General features: G+C 50.8%; 1 protein-coding gene across 1 annotated transcript; it reads left to right on the top strand.

Moving 5' to 3' along the window:
- Positions 1–8: 8 nt before the first annotated feature.
- LOC138767509 (ribosomal RNA processing protein 1 homolog A-like) lies at positions 9–18,953 on the top strand. Its single transcript, XM_069945048.1, has 4 exons — positions 9–194; positions 17,973–18,055; positions 18,625–18,682; positions 18,764–18,953. Exons 1-4 carry the CDS (start codon positions 77–79, stop codon positions 18,865–18,867), a joined length of 363 nt encoding a protein of 120 aa, XP_069801149.1. The 5' UTR covers positions 9–76; the 3' UTR covers positions 18,868–18,953.
- Positions 18,954–19,328: the final 375 nt, after the last annotated feature.

Below are 19,328 nucleotides of genomic sequence, written 5' to 3'. Positions count from 1 at the left end.
GTAATCATATCGCGTCTCAGGATAACTGTGACGTCACCGGCCAGCGACCCTGAGCGATCAACGTGACTGAGGCAGCATGGCGGAGCCCAGCGTGGTGATGGCGCAGAAACTGGCGGCCAATGACAAGACGAGCCGGGACCGGGCGCTGCGCAAACTGCGGAGATACATGTCTGCCCGCAGCGGCGAGCTCGAAGGTGAGAACCGGGGGAGAGACGGGAGAGGAGGGGGACAGAACCGGGGGAGAGACGGGAGAGGAGGGGGACAGAACCGGGGAGAGGAGGAGGGAGGGAGGGGGACAGGAGAGGAGGAGGGAGGGAGGGGGACAGGAGAGGAGGAGGGAGGGAGGGGGACAGAACCGGGGGAGAGACGGGAAAGGAGGAGGAGGGGGACAGAACCGGGGGAGAGACGGGAAAGGAGGAGGAGGGGGACAGAACCGGAGGAGAGACGGGAGAGGAGGAGGAGGGGGACAGAACCGGGGGAGAGACGGAGAGGAGGAGGAGGGGGACAGAACCGGGGGAGAGACGGGAGAGGAGGAGGAGGGGGACAGAACCGGGGGAGAGACGGGAGAGGAGGAGGAGGGGGACAGAACCGGGGGAGAGACGGGAGAGGAGGAGGAGGGGGACAGAACGGGGGAGAGACGGGAGAGGAGGAGGAGGGGGACAGAACCGGGGGAGAGACGGGAGAGGAGGAGGACAGAAACCGGGGGAGAGACGGGAAGAGGAGGAGGACAGAACCGGGGGAGAGACGGTGATAGGAGGAGGAGGAGGAGGAGGGGGACAGAACCGGGGGAGAGACGGGAAAGGAGGGGGACAGAACTGGGGGAGAGACGGGAAAGGAGGGGGACAGAACCGGGGGAGAGACGGGAGAGGAGGAGGACAGAACCGGGGGAGAGACGGAGAGAAGGAGGGGGACAGAACCTGGGGGAGAGACGGAGAGGAGGAGGAGGAGGAGGAGGGGGACAGAACCGGGGGAGAGACGGGAAAGGAGGGGGACAGAACCGGGGGAGAGACGGGAGAGGAGGAGGAGGGGGACAGAACCGGGGGAGAGACGGGAGAGGAGGAGGACAGAACCGGGGGAGAGACGGGAGAGGAGGAGGACAGAACCGGGGGAGAGACGGGAGAGGAGGAGGAGGAGGAGGAGGGGGACAGAACCGGGGGAGAGACGGGAAAGGAGGGGGACAGAACTGGGGGAGAGACGGGAAAGGAGGGGGACAGAACCGGGGGAGAGACGGGAAAGGAGGGGGACAGAACCGGGGGAGAGACGGGAGAGAAGGAGGGGGACAGAACCGGGGGAGAGACGGGAGAGGAGGAGGAGGAGGAGGAGGGGGACAGAACCGGGGGAGAGACGGGAAAGGAGGGGGACAGAACCGGGGGAGAGACGGGAGAGGAGAAGGAGGGGGACAGAACCGGGGGAGAGACGGGAGAGGAGGAGGAGGAGGAGGGGGACAGAACCGGAGGAGGAGGAGGAGGGGGACAGAACAGGGGGAGACGGGGGAGGAGGGAGGGGGATAGAACCGGGGGAGAGACGGGGGAGGGGGACAGAACCGGGGGAGAGACGGGAGAGGAGGAGGAGGAGGACAGAACCGGAGGAGGAGGAGGAGGACAGAACCGGGGGAGAGACGGGAGAGGAGGAGGACAGAACCGGGGGAGAGACGGGAGAGGAGGAGGAGGAGGAGGAGGGGGACAGAACCGGAGGAGAGACGGGAGAGGAGGAGGACAGAACCGGAGGAGAGACGGGAGAGGAGGAGGACAGAACCGGGGGAGAGACGGGAGAGGAGGAGGACAGAACCGGAGGAGAGACGGGAGAGGAGGAGGACAGAACCGGGGGAGAGGAGGAGGGGGACAGAACCGGGGGAGAGACGGGAGAGGAGGAGGACAGAACCGGGGGAGAGACGGGAGAGGAGGAGGACAGAACCGGGGGAGAGACGGGAGAGGAGGAGGAGGAGGAGGAGGAGGACAGAACCGGAGGAGAGACGGGAGAGGAGGAGGAGGGGGACAGAACCGGAGGAGAGACGGGAGAGGAGGAGGACAGAACCGGAGGAGAGACGGGAGAGGAGGAGGACAGAACCGGAGGAGAGACGGGAGAGGAGGAGGACAGAACCGGAGGAGAGACGGGAGAGGAGGAGGACAGAACCGGAGGAGAGACGGGAGAGGAGGAGGACAGAACCGGAGGAGAGACGGGAGAGGAGGAGGACAGAACCGGAGGAGAGACGGGAGAGGAGGAGGACAGAACCGGGGGAGAGACGGGAAAGGAGGGGGACAGAACCGGGGGAGAGACGGGAGAGGAGGAGGAGGAGGAGGAGGGGGACAGAACCGGAGGAGGAGGAGGGGGACAGAACAGGGGGAGACGGGGGAGGAGGGAGGGGGATAGAACCGGGGGAGAGACGGGGGAGGGGGACAGAACCGGGGGAGAGACGGGAGAGGAGGAGGAGGAGGAGGAGGAGGAGGGGGACAGAACCGGAGGAGGAGGACAGAACCGGGGGAGAGACGGGAAAGGAGGAGGACAGAACCGGGGGAGAGACGGGAGAGGAGGAGGAGGAGGAGGGGGACAGAACCGGAGGAGAGACGGGAGAGGAGGAGGACAGAACCGGAGGAGAGACGGTGAGAGGAGGAGGACAGAACCGGGAGGAGAGACGGGAGAGGGGAGGAGACAGAACGGGAGAGGAGGGAGGATCAGAACCGGGGGAGAGGAGGAGGGGACAGAACCGGGGGAGAGACGGGAGAGGAGGAGGACAGAACCGGGGGAGAGACGGGAAAGGAGGAGGACAGAACCGGGGGAGAGACGGGAGAGGAGGAGGAGGAGGAGGAGGAGGGGACAGAACCGGAGGAGAGACGGGAGAGGAGGAGAGGGGACAGAACCGGAGGAGAGACGGGAGAGGAGGAGGACAGAACCGGAGGAGAGACGGGAGGAGGAGGAGGACAGAACCGGAGGAGAGACGGGAGAGGAGGAGGACAGAACCGGAGGAGAGACGGGAGAGGAGGAGGACAGAACCGGAGGAGAGACGGGAGAGGAGGAGGACAGAACCGGGGAGAGACGGGAGAGGAGGAGGACAGACCCGGGGGAGAGACGGGAGAGGAGGAGGACAGAACCGGAGGAGAGATGGGAGAGGAGGAGGACAGAACCGGGGGAGACGGAGGGAGGGGACAGAACCGGGGGAGAGACGGGAGAGAGGAGGAGGGGGACAGAACCGGGGGAGAGACGGGAGAGGAGGAGGGGGACAGAACCGGGGGAGAGACGGGAGAGGAGTGGGACAGAACCGGAGGAGAGACGGGAGAGGAGGAGGAGGGGGACAGAACCGGAGGAGAGACGGGAGAGGAGGAGGACAGAACCGGGGGAGAGACGGGAGAGGAGGAGGAGGGGGACAGAACCGGAGGAGAGACGGGAGAGGAGGAGGACAGAACCGGGGGAGAGACGGGAGAGGAGGAGGATGGGGGACAGAAACCGGAGGAGAGACGGTGAGAGGAGGGGGACAGAACCGGGGAGAGACGGGAGAGGAGGAGGAGGGGGACAGAACCGGGGGAGAGACGGGAGAGGAGGAGGAGGGGGACAGAGACGGGAGAGGAGGGGGACAGAACCGGGGGAGAGACGGGAGAGGAGGAGGGGCACAGAACCGGGGGAGAGACGGGAGAGGAGGAGGAGGGGGACAGAACCGGGGGAGAGACGGGAGAGGAGGAGGGGGACAGAGACGGGAGAGGAGGGGGACAGCACCGGGGGAGAGGAGGAGGAGGAGGAGGGGGACAGAACCGGGGGAGAGACGGGAGAGGAGGAGGAGGGGGACAGAGACCGGGAGGAGGGGACAGAACCGGGGGAGAGACGGAGAGGAGGAGGGGGACAGAACCGGGGGAGAGACGGGAGAGGAGGAGGGGGGACAGAACCGGGGGAGAGACGGGAGAGGAGGAGGAGGACAGAACCGGGGGAGAGACGGGAGAGGAGGAGTGATAAGGTGAACTCTACCTTTTATTATCCACCTCATTCCCAAGTGACTATTCCTGTCCAAATTAAGTAAGCTGAGTGCTAGCGACGAGGACATCACACCAGGCAGAAACATGGTATAACCCCCTCACTCAGCTGAGTTCAGGAGTGCGCACTCACTTTATTTGGTTTCTCAAGAAATATATATGCTTTTAATACAGGTGGGGTTTCAAGTCACAAGACACATACATGTCACATTCTGATTGGTCAGTCCATAAATGGTCATTAGCTTCCTGTACTGCGCAGTGAGCTGGCTAGTGGTTTAGTCTTATCAGTTATGAGACATCTTCTTTTGTGAGTTCAGGGTGGGATCCTCTTGGGGGGGCTGCCAACATTCCTTGTAGACCAGCTAGAAGTGGTTCCAAAGCTGGAGACATTTGAAAGATTACAATGTTTTCCAGAAGTATTAACTCTTCATGGTCACCTTCACAGGCCCCCCTAAAACATTGTAATCTAACTATCCCTGAAGGTTCCCTAAGGACCTATGAATATCCGAGGCCTCTGAGCGGGAAGGGAGTATAGGAGACTTCACCAGTTTGAGACGAGTTCCTCCTAATGAGTAACCCCCCTTTGTACCTGGACTTCTCAGTACCCTCAGATATTCTTACTAGTTATCCCTATGCCCTTAATTTGAGTCTTGGTAGTGCACCGTAGTCTTCAAAGGGGGCAAGTGCTCTTTGTTCGTTGGCTTCTTTGGAATCGTCTGAGACTTTAAGGCTGCATTCACACGTTCAGGGATTTTCCCGGTCCGTGATTGTGGTCCGGCAGCTACCTCCGTGATCCGTGCAAAACAGTCCGTTTTGTATCCGTGTCCGTTTTTTTCACGGATCTGTCTTACAGCATTTTAAATGACATTGATTACATCACATCCGTGTTTTTCACGGATGAACACGGATGTCACATCTGTGAAAAACACGGATCTCATTGATTTCTATGGGGAATCCTTTCCGTGCATCCGTTCCGAATAATGACATGTCCTATTTTTTAACGGAACGGATCACGGATCCGTGAAATCACGGAACATCTGAATAGCCCCATAGAAAGCAATGGGCTGTAAAATTATCCGTGAGCACGGACAACTTCCCGGAACGTGTGAATGCAGCCTAACTCGGCATACATAGTTGGAGTTACTACTTTAACATCCAGATGTTCAAGGCGCATGGTTCTTTCTCCTGGAAAAATATCTATAGCCATCAAGTTAGTTTCAACCCCTGATTTACCTCCAGCCTTGGATACAGTTCTTACAATAAAGAGTTTACAGAGAAGTTAGTAAGAATTGGACCCAATATCCGGTTGGTGTTAGTGGTTGGCTCATGGATAGATATCAGAGGGTTGTTGTGCCTGGAAGTGTCTGTAACATGGAGAACTTTACTAGATTAGTGTCCAAGCAATGTGTCATCTCGGCAGTTCTGCGTCTGAAAAGTAAAGGATCTGACAGTCTTAGAATGGGTCATCACTGTAACCAGGTGGTAGATAAAGCTAATTGTACGTATAACCAGTAGAAAGAGGGAAAGCGTGTTAATAAAACCTGAACACAAACAAGGGAGATAAGTTGGTGAAAGGCCAGAGATAACACAAGGAAATACTTTTTATTTAAAGAGAAGCAGATGCTTGAAACAACAGTTTTTCTATGTTTCTACCTATTAGAAGGAATATAACATGTAAGACTAAAAGAAGTGGATATGTGCACGTTAGGTGTACAATATACAGCTTAATTACACCAAAACAAATCAAAGCTATTATCAATATCCAAACATATATTATATATATATATATATATATATATATATATATATATATATATATATATATATATATTACATACACTCTCACCGGCCACTTTATTAGGTACACCACGCTAGTAACGGGTTGGACCCCCTTTTGCCTTCAGAACTGCCCCAATTCTTGGTGGCATAGATACAACAAGGTGCTGGAAGCTTCCTCAGAGATTTTGGTCCATAGTGACATGATGACATCACACAGTTGCCGCAGATTTGTCGGCTGCACATCCATGATGCCAATCTCCCGTTCCACCACATCCCAAAGATGCTCTATTGGATTGAGATCTGGTGACTGTGGAGGCCATTGGAGTACAGTGACCTCATTGTCATGTTCAAGAAACCAGTCTGAGATGATTCTAGCTTTATGACATGGCGCATTATCCTGCTGAAAGTAGCCATCAGATGTTGGGTCCATTGTGGTCATAAAGGGATGGACATTGTCAGCAACAATACTCAGGTAGGCTGTGGCGTTGCAACCATGCTCAATTGGTACCAAGGGGCCCAAAGAGTGCCAAGAAAATATTCCCCACACCATGACAGCACCACCACCAGCCTGAACCGTTGATACAAGGCAGGATGGATCCATGCTTTCATGTTGTTGATGCCAAATTCTGACCCTACCATCCGAATGTCGCAGCAGAAATAGAGACTCATCAGACCAGGCAACGTTTTTTCCAATCTTCTACTGTCCAATTTCGATGAGCTTGTGCAAATTGTAGCCTCAGTTTCCTGTTCTTAGCTGAGCGGAGTGGCACCCGGTGTGGTCTTCTGCTGCTGTAGCCCATCTGCCTCAAAGTTGGAGGTACTGTGCGCTCAGAGATGCTCTTCGGCCTACCTTGGTTGTAACGGTTGGCTATTTGAGTCACTGTTGCCTTTCTATCAGCTGGAACCAGTCTGCCCATTCTCCTCTGACCTCTGGCATCAACAAGGCATTTCCGCCCACAGAACGGCCGCTCACTGGATGTTATTTCTTTTTCGGACCATTCTCTGTAAACTCTAGAGATGGTTGTGCGTGAAAATCCCAGTAGATCAGCAGTTTCTGAAATACTCAGACAAGCCCTTCTGGCACCAACAACCATGCCACGTTCAAAGGCTCTTAAATCACCTTTCTTCCCCATACTGATGCTCGGTTTGAACTGCAGGAGATTGTCTTGACCATGCCTACATGCCTAAATGCACTGAGTTGCCGCCATGTGATTGGCTGATTAGAAATTAAGTGGTAACGTGCAGTTGGACAGGTGTACCTAATAAAGTGGCCGGTGTATATATATATATATTTCTCAAATACCTCTCTGGATTTTATCAAAATAACGAAACCTTATTGTCTCATCACTCATGTCCCTAATCCTGACTACAGATGTAGCCCCCTTCTCTAGGTCCCTTTACCGTAGGAAGACTTTAAAGGCAGTAACCTAACCTAGTCTCCTGTCACTCCTACGTCTCCTTGTGACACTGAGTGATCAGACAATAAGTTCTTCACTGCATATAACAGACCTGACTCTATCACAAGGACTCTACCACTTCGGCATCATGTGGGGATTGGAAAGTCACAAGAACTAACTTTAAAAAGTTTTTGAAAAGGGAAAGTTCAGATGTGAGCAAATCTTATCTCATGGCAAAAGCAGAAAATAATAAAGTTTATTGATACATAGACTAAAAACAGCACAACAGATAAATGCAATAAAATCTCTACAATGTGACCTACTATGTAACCATTAGATTCACTTATAATAACCAATCAGTGAAGCTTCATAATCTTTAGTATTGGATTCTCTTATAGTCCCATTACATATGTCCCATTATAAGTTGCTGTACAATTTAGAAATCAGCATGTGAAGTATAATGTATAGTAAATGCATAAACCTGAAAACAGCAGCAGTGTGTAGATACCAGTAAGTGAGAATCACAGAGCTGTGCAGGAGGACAGTGACAGAAACCTTTATATACAGCAGTGTGAGTGCAGACACATTATAGCAGGAATGGAGAGGACGGGACAAAGGGCTGACTGACAGGGAGCATGAAGGAATGAGCAGATGTGGGCACAGATTTAATGGATATGAATTAACTGGGCGCTTATTACCAATATAATATTTGGATCTTGCTGAATTGTCTCTTGTTTCACTGAGATCATCACATATTATACATAAAATAACCACCATAGGAATAAAACCTAAGTATAAACTAAACATCATTCAAGGTTTAAAAAAGTTTCTTATAATGAAAATCATATCACATTATACTGTTGTAATAGTTAGTAACATTGGAATGGAACCTTAAACCTATCTTTTGACTGACAGGCCTCTTTACAGACACTTGGATTCTTGGTCTCAGTTATAAAGCTTCTTTTAAGGCCACTAGTATCACCTCAGACATTGGCTTTGTTCTCTCCCATAGCTTTGGCTGACCTGTAAAGAAGACATCAATACAGACAAGGACATACCTATATAGGCCACCTGTAAGGACCTACCTATATAGGCCACCTGTAAGGACCTACCTATATAGGCCACCTGTAAGGACCTACCTATATAGGCCACCTGTAGCAGGTGGATGACGTCCACTTATCTTCCTGTCTGTTTCAGGGAATGTGACAGACTATGCAGACAGGCACTTTACGGTGTTACTTACAGTAGGTTATGACAGGTGTAGGTAATACAGCCATACACAACCCTCTCTGCTATATTTGTTGTCCCCTGGGCCGCCCAATGTGAGGATACTACACCACATTACACATGGCTTCCTTCTGCTGGTTTTGCCAGATAACTTACAGTGAGATACAAGGCAGGCGGCACAATTACTTACTGTCTGACGCCATCTTTACCCTGTATCTCCTCTCCATCCGCTGGTCTCTCAGCTTCTCGCTGCTTGTCTCTGGAAAAGACTTAAAAACAAATAGATCCACATCTCCCCCTCCACCTGTACACTATGTACGGTTACCTCAGGAAGAGACCGGAAACATCTCCTCCTCCACCTGTACACTATGTACGGTTACCTCAGGAAGAGACCGGTAACATCTCCCCATCCACCTGTATACTATGTACGGTTACCTCAGGAAGAGACCGGAAACATCTCCCCATTCCCCTGTACACTATGTACGGTTACCTCAGGAAGAGACCGGAAACATCTCCCCCATCCACCTGTATACTATGTACGGTTACCTCAGGAAGAGACCGGAAATCTCTCCCCCTCCACCTGTACACTATGTACGGTTACCTCAGGAAGAGACCGGAAACATCTCCCCATCCACCTGTATACTATGTACGGTTACCTCAGGAAGAGACCGGAAACATCTCCCCATTCCCCTGTACACTATGTACGGTTACCTCAGGAAGAGACCGGAAACATCTCCCCATCCCCCTGTATACTATGTACGGTTACCTCAGGAAGAGACCGGAAATCTCTCCCCCTCCACCTGTACACTATGTACGGTTACCTCAGGAAGAGACCGGAAACATCTCCCCATCCACCTGTATACTATGTACGGTTACCTCAGGAAGAGACCGGAAACATCTCCCCATCCCCCTGTATACTATGTACGGTTACCTCAGGAAGAGACCGGAAATCTCTCCCCCTCCACCTGTACACTATGTACGGTTACCTCAGGAAGAGACCGGAAACATCTCCCCATCCACCTGTACACTATGTACGGTTACCTCAGGAAGAGACCGGAAACATCTCCCCCCCACCTGTACACTATGTACGGTTACCTCAGGAAGAGACAGTATACAGGTGGATGGGGAGATGTTTCCGGTCTCTTCCTGAGGTAACCGTACATAGTGTACAGGTGGGGGGGAGATGTTTCCGGTCTCTTCCTGAGGTAACCGTACATAGTATACAGGTGGAGGGGGAGATGTTTCCGGTCTCTTCCTGAGGTAACCGTACATAGTATACTATGTACGGTTACCTCAGGAAGAGACCGGAAACATCTCCCCCTCCACCTGTATACTATGTACGGTTACCTCAGGAAGAGACCGGAAACATCTCCCCATCCACCTGTATACTATGTACGGTTACCTCAGGAAGAGACCGGAAACATCTCCCCCTCCACCTGTATACTATGTACGGTTACCTCAGGAAGAGACCGGAAACATCTCCCCATCCACCTGTATACTATGTACGGTTACCTCAGGAAGAGACCGGAAACATCTCCCCATCCACCTGTAAACTATGTACGGTTACCTCAGGAAGAGACCGGAAACATCTCCCCATCCACCTGTACACTATGTACGGTTACCTCAGGAAGAGACCGGAAACATCTCCCCATCCACCTGTATACTATGTACGGTTACCTCAGGAAGAGACCGGAAACATCTCCCCATCCACCTGTATACTATGTACGGTTACCTCAGGAAGAGACCGGAAACATCTCCCCATCCACCTGTACACTATGTACGGTTACCTCAGGAAGAGACCGGAAACATCTCCCCCTCCCCCTGTACACTATGTACGGTTACCTCAGGAAGAGACCGGAAACATATCCCCATCCACCTGTACACTATGTACGGTTACCTCAGGAAGAGACCGGAAACATCTCCCCATCCACCTGTACACTATGTACGGTTACCTCAGGAAGAGACCGGAAACATCTCCCCATCCACCTGTATACTATGTACGGTTACCTCAGGAAGAGACCGGAAACATCTCCCCCTCCCCCTGTACACTATGTACGGTTACCTCAGGAAGAGACCGGAAACATATCCCCATCCACCTGTACACTATGTACGGTTACCTCAGGAAGAGACCGGAAACATCTCCCCCATCCACCTGTATACTATGTACGGTTACCTCAGGAAGAGACCGGAAACATCTCCCCCATCCACCTGTATACTATGTACGGTTACCTCAGGAAGAGACCGGAAACATCTCCCCATCCACCTGTATACTATGTACGGTTACCTCAGGAAGAGACCGGAAACATTTCCCCATCCCCCTGTATACTATGTACGGTTACCTCAGGAAGAGACCGGAAATCTCTCCCCCCCCCACCTGTACACTATGTACGGTTACCTCAGGAAGAGACCGGAAACATCTCCCCATCCACCTGTATACTATGTACGGTTACCTCAGGAAGAGACCGGAAACATCTCCCCCTCCACCTGTATACTATGTACGGTTACCTCAGGAAGAGACCGGAAACATCTCCCCATCCACCTGTAAACTATGTACGGTTACCTCAGGAAGAGACCGGAAACATCTCCCCATCCACCTGTACACTATGTACGGTTACCTCAGGAAGAGACCGGAAACATCTCCCCATCCACCTGTATACTATGTACGGTTACCTCAGGAAGAGACCGGAAACATCTCCCCATCCACCTGTATACTATGTACGGTTACCTCAGGAAGAGACCGGAAACATCTCCCCCTCCACCTGTATACTATGTACGGTTACCTCAGGAAGAGACCGGAAACATCTCCCCCTCCACCTGTATACTATGTACGGTTACCTCAGGAAGAGACCGGAAACATCTCCCCATCCACCTGTATACTATGTACGGTTACCTCAGGAAGAGACTGGAAACATCTCCCCCTCCACCTGTACACTATGTACGGGGACCTCAGGAAGAGACCGGAAACATCTCCCCATCCACCTGTACACTATGTATGGTTACCTCAGGAAGAGACCGGAAACATCTCCCCATCCACCTGTACACTATGTACGGTTACCTCAGGAAGAGACCGGAAACATCTCCCCATCCACCTGTACACTATGTACGGTTACCTCAGGAAGAGACCGGAAACATCTCCCCCTCCCCCTGTACACTATGTACGGGAACCTCAGGAAGAGACCGGAAACATCTCCCCATCCACCTGTATACTATGTACGGTTACCTCAGGAAGAGACCGGAAACATCTCCCCCTCCACCTGTATACTATGTACGGTTACCTCAGGAATAGACCGGAAGCATCTCCCCCTCCACCTGTACACTATGTACGGTTACCTCAGGAAGAGACCGGACACCGCAGCATCGGCAGCTTCGTCCATCATCCATCACCCTTTTTGGCCTCAGGGTTTGTCTGCGTGAACGTTGCGTCAGCCGCTCTATGGCAGCTTTTCTTCTTCTTTGAACAGGGTTTTTTATTGGCAAGCCCAGGGACCAGACAAATCTCTAATTTGCCAATTACCCCATAATGGTGGGCTTCATATAGACATCTGCACAGTTACCTCCAACCATCTTACATGTCTCAGTGATTGTCCTCACCTCCAGCTTATGGCAGGAGCGGTTTCTGCAGTGGAACGTGACGCTGCATGGCGGTCACTATATATCCTTGCGTCCTGTGTCATCCATCTTTGTAAAGTCTGAGATAATCTATAAAGAAAGCTTTTAAACTCTCATTAATATTTGGGCTTTCAATTACATTTTCATTTTTCATATTAAATAACAAAAACACAATAAACATCTTAAGTCCACAATAAAGTTTGTTCAGTTTTTTTTTTAATTCATTACTTCCTCTTTCCCCCCTTCTCTATACTATAATAACATAGCCAAGTATACAACTATACACCTTTAGTAACAACATTGGGAAACAGTAATAAAATCACTTCACAATATGAAGGTGTTTTAAGTAGACTACTCTATAAACTCTATTCAAAGAAAGACAGATACTGATTTCACGTAGCAAAATAATCTTTATTAAATACACTTTTTAAAATAATTCATATATATTTATTAAAAAGAGAGATGACCAAACATTAAAAAAGAGAACGGCGGCTGTCCTGGAAGTATTCCTATTGTAACCACATCACATATGCTGAGATCCCTTGACCTACAAGGGTGACCCCGGACGAAGGCAACGAAACGCGCGTCGGGGTGGTGGCGTCCTGGAGGATACATACAATAACACACCGTGAAAGGTAATTGACTGGCTGGATCCCTGGATACGATGGGGTGGTAATATCTAGGTGAAGGGTGGATAGGAGACTAATTAACTAGCTGTAGGTCTGTATATGGATTAGATGCACTAGCACTTTATTCTGTAATACTAGTAATATTATACCCTATTGCAGGAGATTTCAGTATTTATCCCCCTGGTTTGTGATGCAAGTTGTAGGTCAAGGGATCTCAGCATATGTGATGTGGTTACAATAGGAATACTTCCAGGACAGCCGCCGTTCTCTTTTTTAATGTTTGGTCATCTCTCTTTTTAATAAATATATATGAATTATTTTAAAAAGTGTATTTAATAAAGATTATTTTGCTACGTGAAATCAGTATCTGTCTTTCTTTGAATATAGTTTGTAATAACTGTAGTAGCAGTTCAACGACTTTTCTGCATTAAACCCAGATTGACCGGCACAATCATCGTACTTCATAATAGGTATTGCAGATAGACAAAACCGCGAACTACTCTATAAACTCTCATACTCTAAAAAAGTTTCCTTTAGTAAGTAATAACTTTTTCCTCATGGGCTTAGTGTATTATAATAGTTTGTTATAATCATCACAAAACTCTCATCCTTAAAAACTAAAAATAAAAAAACATGTTACACCCAGCTAGTCTCATATTAACCCTTTCCCAGTAAAGTAACCTTGAAGTTTTTGAAACAGATATCAAATGCTGCGCTCTTCTCGTACCGGACTGTAACCGCGCAGGGTCGCTACCCCCACAGTCTCCCTCCCAGCTAACTGATAAGAATGAAAGCTTCACAGCAGAATTTAAGAAAGGGAAAAGGAAAAAGCAGACACTGGGAAAATACTTAGAACTCAGTAGGAAAAAACAAACCAATTTGCTTAGAACTTATTAGGATAGATATCTCTGGAAATAAACTTCTGCGCTTGATCTTTACCAATTATCACTTTCCTCCTGACATTCCTAGTAAACCTTGCTATGTCTCTCTGACGTCTACTGACACTTCAGTACAACAATCTTATATACTAATAGGTCTTATAGACCCCTGCTCTTACAGACAGTCCATAAATCTTTGTCTAACTTTCCTAACCATTAGGTAATAACATTCATTAGCTGAAGTACAAAACAGTTGTTACTCTCTATCGGAGAATCCTGTGTCCGCCCCTCAGTGACACTAAGCAGTATGGGCATGGGGGTTGGTAGGTGGGACGTTCGGGAGGGCAGATGACAGAAATGCCAGGAGTTAAAATGGCCACCGGACCAGAAGCAATAGCCAGATATGGGGGGCGTTGGCTTAGGGCGTGGTAATAGGTGGTGTCATCTTAGGGGCTGTTTCTAAAGACACCTTTGTTCTCTAGGGGCGGGGGAACAGGGGCGATGGAATGTGATCTACCATTGTAACAGACATGATGGGAGTTAGAATTTTTTTTTTTTTTTTCCACACCACAAGTCCAGTAATCAACGCCATCTTAGGGTGGTGGCCCTCCACCTGCTAGCATTGTCTGATACACATACATAATATACTTATTATGAACACTTTTCCCCCCTCTGCTTGTGTGTATCAGCTTTTATAGTCCCCTGAGTGTTCTGCATCTATACACTAAGGATGACCAACACTCCAGCATGGCCCTTAGCCCCCCCTGTACTTTGGGCAAGTGTAGATCAGCATCATGTTCTCATTGGGGGAGAATGTGAAGAGTCTCACAAACAGTTATAAAACATCCAGCTGACAGGCAGCTCAGATAAGGAGTCTCCATAAACACTAGGCCAAGAACAATGGTGAATTGAAGGAATTAAAACTTAATCCATGATAACTGTCTCAAGTTCCTATATACTACACTATACATAGAGATTCATTGTGCTAATCATTTAACTGACAAAACCACACACAGTACACAATCCACCCCTGGTTTTATCCATTGAACTATCTTTTATCTAACACCCCATGTATAGTACAGTATAGTGTTCAGCATACCCCTATATACCTGCAGTTATCTTCTCAATGTATTAACATTACTACCACAAACACTACAACTTCTATTCTCTTCTAACTCGCAACAAGTGTTTTCCTTCTCTCCAGGCTTACCAGCTTGACTGGGCTTCCATTCCTTTTCAGACCAACTTTTGGCTTGAACAAGGACCGTAGGCTCTCCATCACACTACTGGTTTCTGCTTCCCGTCTGGGGCGAATGCGACCGGTTCCCTATCTGCGTTTGTGAAATCCGAACTACGCCGCCCAGGTGTCAAACCTATGTGATTCAACCAGAGCTAATCTCTGGCGGTCTCACTAGGCGTATACCGGCATATCCCGTACGCTAACCTGTGTGCGGTTTATCAGCGGGTCCCGCAATCTGTACAGAAAGCTTCTGACACCCAGGAAAAATACAGCAAAAATAGAATTCAACAGTGTTTAAAATCTGGTCACAATCGTCCTATCAGAGATTGGAGTACAGTAAGCTCCCTCAGAAGCTGAGCAACTGCAAAACACACACACACTTCTGCGTCACAACACCTGACGCCCGGTCGTCCCCGTGTCAATCTTTTCCTCGTGACGTGATCGTAGCTAATCTAGCAATCGCACTCAGGAGGCGTATAGCCCTGTGCAGTTCGACTAGCGAACTTTTCAAAGTAAAGGGCCCATACAGAGCCCAAATATCGAACACAGCAAAAAAAAACCTTACGACAACCGTAAAACCGAGCTTAATACACAACAACAAAAAGAAAAAGGAAAACCAGTCGCACAACTTCAGAGGAAGAAAACTGCAAGCAGTTCAGGCGATAGTCAGACGGTTACGGCTGTGTATATATAATATATATACTAAAGGTTCTTAGGACAGTACAGCGGAGACACCCACTGGCCGTTCAGTGACCTCCAGAGATCAACACATACACCCCCAGCCTCAATCAGGACAGTCTGACACACGGATAAGCCACAGATTCAAAGAATCAGTAGACTTACCATATTTCAATGGAGGTGATCAGTCTCCTTCGTCAGATGGTCCTGTTTCCTCTGGTGAGTGGCAGGCGGTCAGTCTCTAGAGCTCAGTGTCTCCTCCAACTGATAAGGTGAATTCTATCTTTTATAAGTGACTATCCCTACCCAAATTAAGTAAGCTGAGCGCTAGCGACGAGGACATGACGCCAGGCAAAAACATGGTATAACCTCATCACTCAGCTGAGTTCAGGAGTGCGCACTCACTTTATTTGGTTTCTCAAGAAATATATACACTCACCGGCCACTTTATTAGGTACACCTGTCCAACTGCACGTTACCACTTAATTTCTAATCAGCGAATCACATGGCGGCAACTCAGTGCATTTAGGCATGTAGACATGGTCAAGACAATCTCCTGCAGTTCAAACCGAGCATCAGTATGGGGAAAGAAAGGTGATTTGAGTGCCTTTGAACGTGGCATGGCTGTTGGTGCCAGAAGGGCTGGTCTGAGTATTTCAGAAACTGCTGATCTACTGGGATTTTCACGCACAACCATCTCTAGGATTTACAGAGAATGGTCCGAAAAAGAAAAAACATCCAGTGAGCGGCAGTTCTGTGGGCGGAAATGCCTTGTTGATGCCCGAGGTCAGAGGAGAATGGGCAGACTGGTTCCAGCTGATAGAAAGGCAACAGTGACTCAAATAGCCAACCGTTACAACCAAGGTAGGCAGAAGAGCATCTCTGAACGCACAGTACGGCCAACTCTGAGGCAGATGGGCTACAGCAGCAGAAGACCACACCGGGTGCCACTCCGCTCAGCTAAGAACAGAAAACTGAGGCTACAATTTGTACAAGCTCATCGAAATTGGACAGTAGAAGATTGGAAAAACGTTGCCTGGTTTGATGAGTCTCGATTTCTGCTGCGACATTCGGATGGTAGGGTCAGAATTTGGCGTCAACAACATGAAAGCATGGATCCATCCTGCCTTGTATCAACGGTTCAGGCTGGTGGTGGTGGTGTCATGGTGTGGGGAATATTTTCTTGGCACTCTTTGGGCCCCTTGGTACCAATTGAGCATCGTTGCAACGCCCCAGCCTACCTGAGTATTGTTGCTGACCATGTCCATCCCTTTATGACCACAATGTACCCAACATCTGATGGCTACTTTCAGCAGGATAATGCGCCATGTCATAAAGCTAGAATCATCTCAGACTGGTTTCTTGAACATGACAATGAGTTCACTGTACTCAAATGGCCTCCACAGTCACCAGATCTCAATCCAATAGAGCATCTTTGGGATGTGGTGGAACGGGAGTTTGGCATCATGGATGTGCAGCCGACAAATCTGCGGCTACTGTGTGATGCCATCATGTCAATATGGACCAAAGCTGAGGAAGCTTCCAGCACCTTGTTGTATCTATGCCACGAAGAATTGAGGCAGTTCTGAAGGCAAAAGGGGGTCCAACCCGTTACTAGCATGGTGTACCTAATATAGTGGCCGGTGAGTGTATATGCTTTTAATACAGGTGGGGTTTCAAGTCACAAGACACATACATGTCACATTCTGATTGGTCAGTCCATAAATGGTCATTAGCTTCCTGTACTGCGCAGTGAGCTGGCTAGTGGTTTAGTCTTATCAGTTATGAGACATCTTCTTTTGTGAGTTCAGGGTGGGATCCTCTCGGGGGGGGCTGCCAACATTCCTTGTAGACCAGCTAGAAGCGGTTCCAAAGCTGGAGACATTTGAAAGATTACAATGTTTTCCAGAAGTATTAACCCTTCATGGTCACCTTCACAGGAGGACAGAACCGGGGGGGAGGAGGGGGACAGCACCGGGGGAGAGACGGGAGAGGAGGAGGGGGACAGCACCGGGGGAGAGACGGGAGAGGAGGAGGGGGACAGCACCGGGGGAGAGACGGGAGAGGAGGAGTGGGACAGCACCGGGGAGAGACGGGAGAGGAGGAGTGGGACAGCACCGGGGGAGAGACGGGAGAGGAGGAGTGGGACAGCACCGGGGGAGAGACGGGAGAGGAGGAGTGGGACAGCACCGGGGGAGAGACGGGAGAGGAGGAGTGGGACAGCACCGGGGGAGAGACGGAGAGGAGGAGTGGGACAGCACCGGGGGAGAGACGGGAGAGGAGGAGTGGGACAGCACCGGGGGAGAGACGGGAGAGGAGGAGTGGGACAGCACCGGGGGAGAGACGGGAGAGGAGGAGTGGGACAGCACCGGGGGAGAGACGGGAGAGGAGGAGTGGGACAGCACCGGGGGAGAGACGGGAGAGGAGGAGTGGGACAGCACCGGGGGAGAGACGGGAGAGGAGGAGTGGGACAGCACCGGGGGAGAGACGGGAGAGGAGGAGTGGGACAGCACCGGGGGAGAGACGGGAGAGGAGGCAAGAACCGGCTCTTATTAACCTCTTGTCTCTCTGATTAGGAGGCTTCACGGCTGATGAGCTCTGCAAAATCTGGAAGGGTCTGTTTTACTGTATGTGGATGCAGGACAAGCCGCAGCTGCAGGTATTGAGAGGGGGGGGGGGTGATCTGATCCGGGTGGAGAAAGTAGGAGGAGAGGGGGTTGACCTGACTTGGGGGGGGGGGGACCTTATCCTGGGGGAGCATAGAGGGAGGGGGGGTGGCCTAATCCTGGGGGAGCATAGAGGGAGGGGGGTGGCCTAATCCTGGGGAAGCATAGAGGGAGGGGGGTGGCCTAATCCTGGGGAAGCATAGAGGGAGGGGGGTGGCCTAATCCTGGGGGAGCATAGAGGGAAGGGGGGGTGGCCTAATCCTTGGGGAGCTTAGAGGGAAGGGGGGGTGGCCTAATCCTGGGGAGCATAGAGGGAGGGGGGTGGCCTAATCCTTGGGGAGCATAGAGGGAGGGGGGTGGCCTAATCCTTGGGGAGCATAGAGGGGGGGGTGGCCTGGGGGGAGGGTAGGAGGAGAGGGGGGGGGGGTTATTGGATGAGTTGTCCTGATGGATGGTTATTTGAGGCAGTGAGCTGATGCGGCTTGTGGGGTTGTTATTGGGGGGGGGGGGTCCTGGAGGACAGCCGGGGCAGCAGTAACAGGTGTGATCTTTGTTTCTGCAGGAGGAGTTGGCGCTCACCATGTCCCAGCTGGTGCACTCTCTGCAGAACAGGCAATCACGTACGTATCACCCTTATACTGGGGGTATGTTTTGTGGCTTAGATACACCTCGATTTTAATCTGTGCCTCCCATTTCCACAGAAAGCCTCTTTGTGCGCACGTTCTGGCAGACGCTGAACCGTGAGTGGAACGGCATTGACCGACTGCGGCTGGACAAGTTCTATACTGTGAGAGGTGTTATGTGACCCCTCCATGCAGCCTTCCAGTGTCTGATGGGCCCTGGGATCACATTAAGGGGGTACTCCAGCCCGGGGGTATTTTTAAGCTATGGCCGGTGAGGAAGTGGTTATAGACGGCAGCCGTCTCTTACCTCCCCGGTTCCACCGCCGGATCGAGCTGCCACGTACACCCTTCCCGCGTAGTCTTGCCTTGGCTGCTGAATGGCTGAGCTGCCTTGAGACGTCACGTCTCTTGCTGCAGCTCACATCAGGAAGAGGTACGGGTGTGCGGAGCGGAGCCGGCGCTGGAACCGGGGAGATAAGTGACTGCCGCTGTCTATAACCACCCCCTCCCCGGCCATAGCTTAGAAATACCCGGAGTACCCCTTTAATAGCTGGAGATAATGTGTGCTGCTGAGGGGAGGGGCCTTTCTGTAATATGGGAGGGATCAATGAAATTCACCTTGTTTGTGACTGAAGAATTTATA

Source organism: Dendropsophus ebraccatus, chromosome 11, assembly GCF_027789765.1.
Source record: "Dendropsophus ebraccatus isolate aDenEbr1 chromosome 11, aDenEbr1.pat, whole genome shotgun sequence".
Taxonomy (NCBI): domain Eukaryota; kingdom Metazoa; phylum Chordata; class Amphibia; order Anura; family Hylidae; genus Dendropsophus; species Dendropsophus ebraccatus.
The sequence above is the reverse complement of the archived record's forward strand: the minus strand, read 5'-3'. Positions and strand labels throughout refer to the sequence as shown.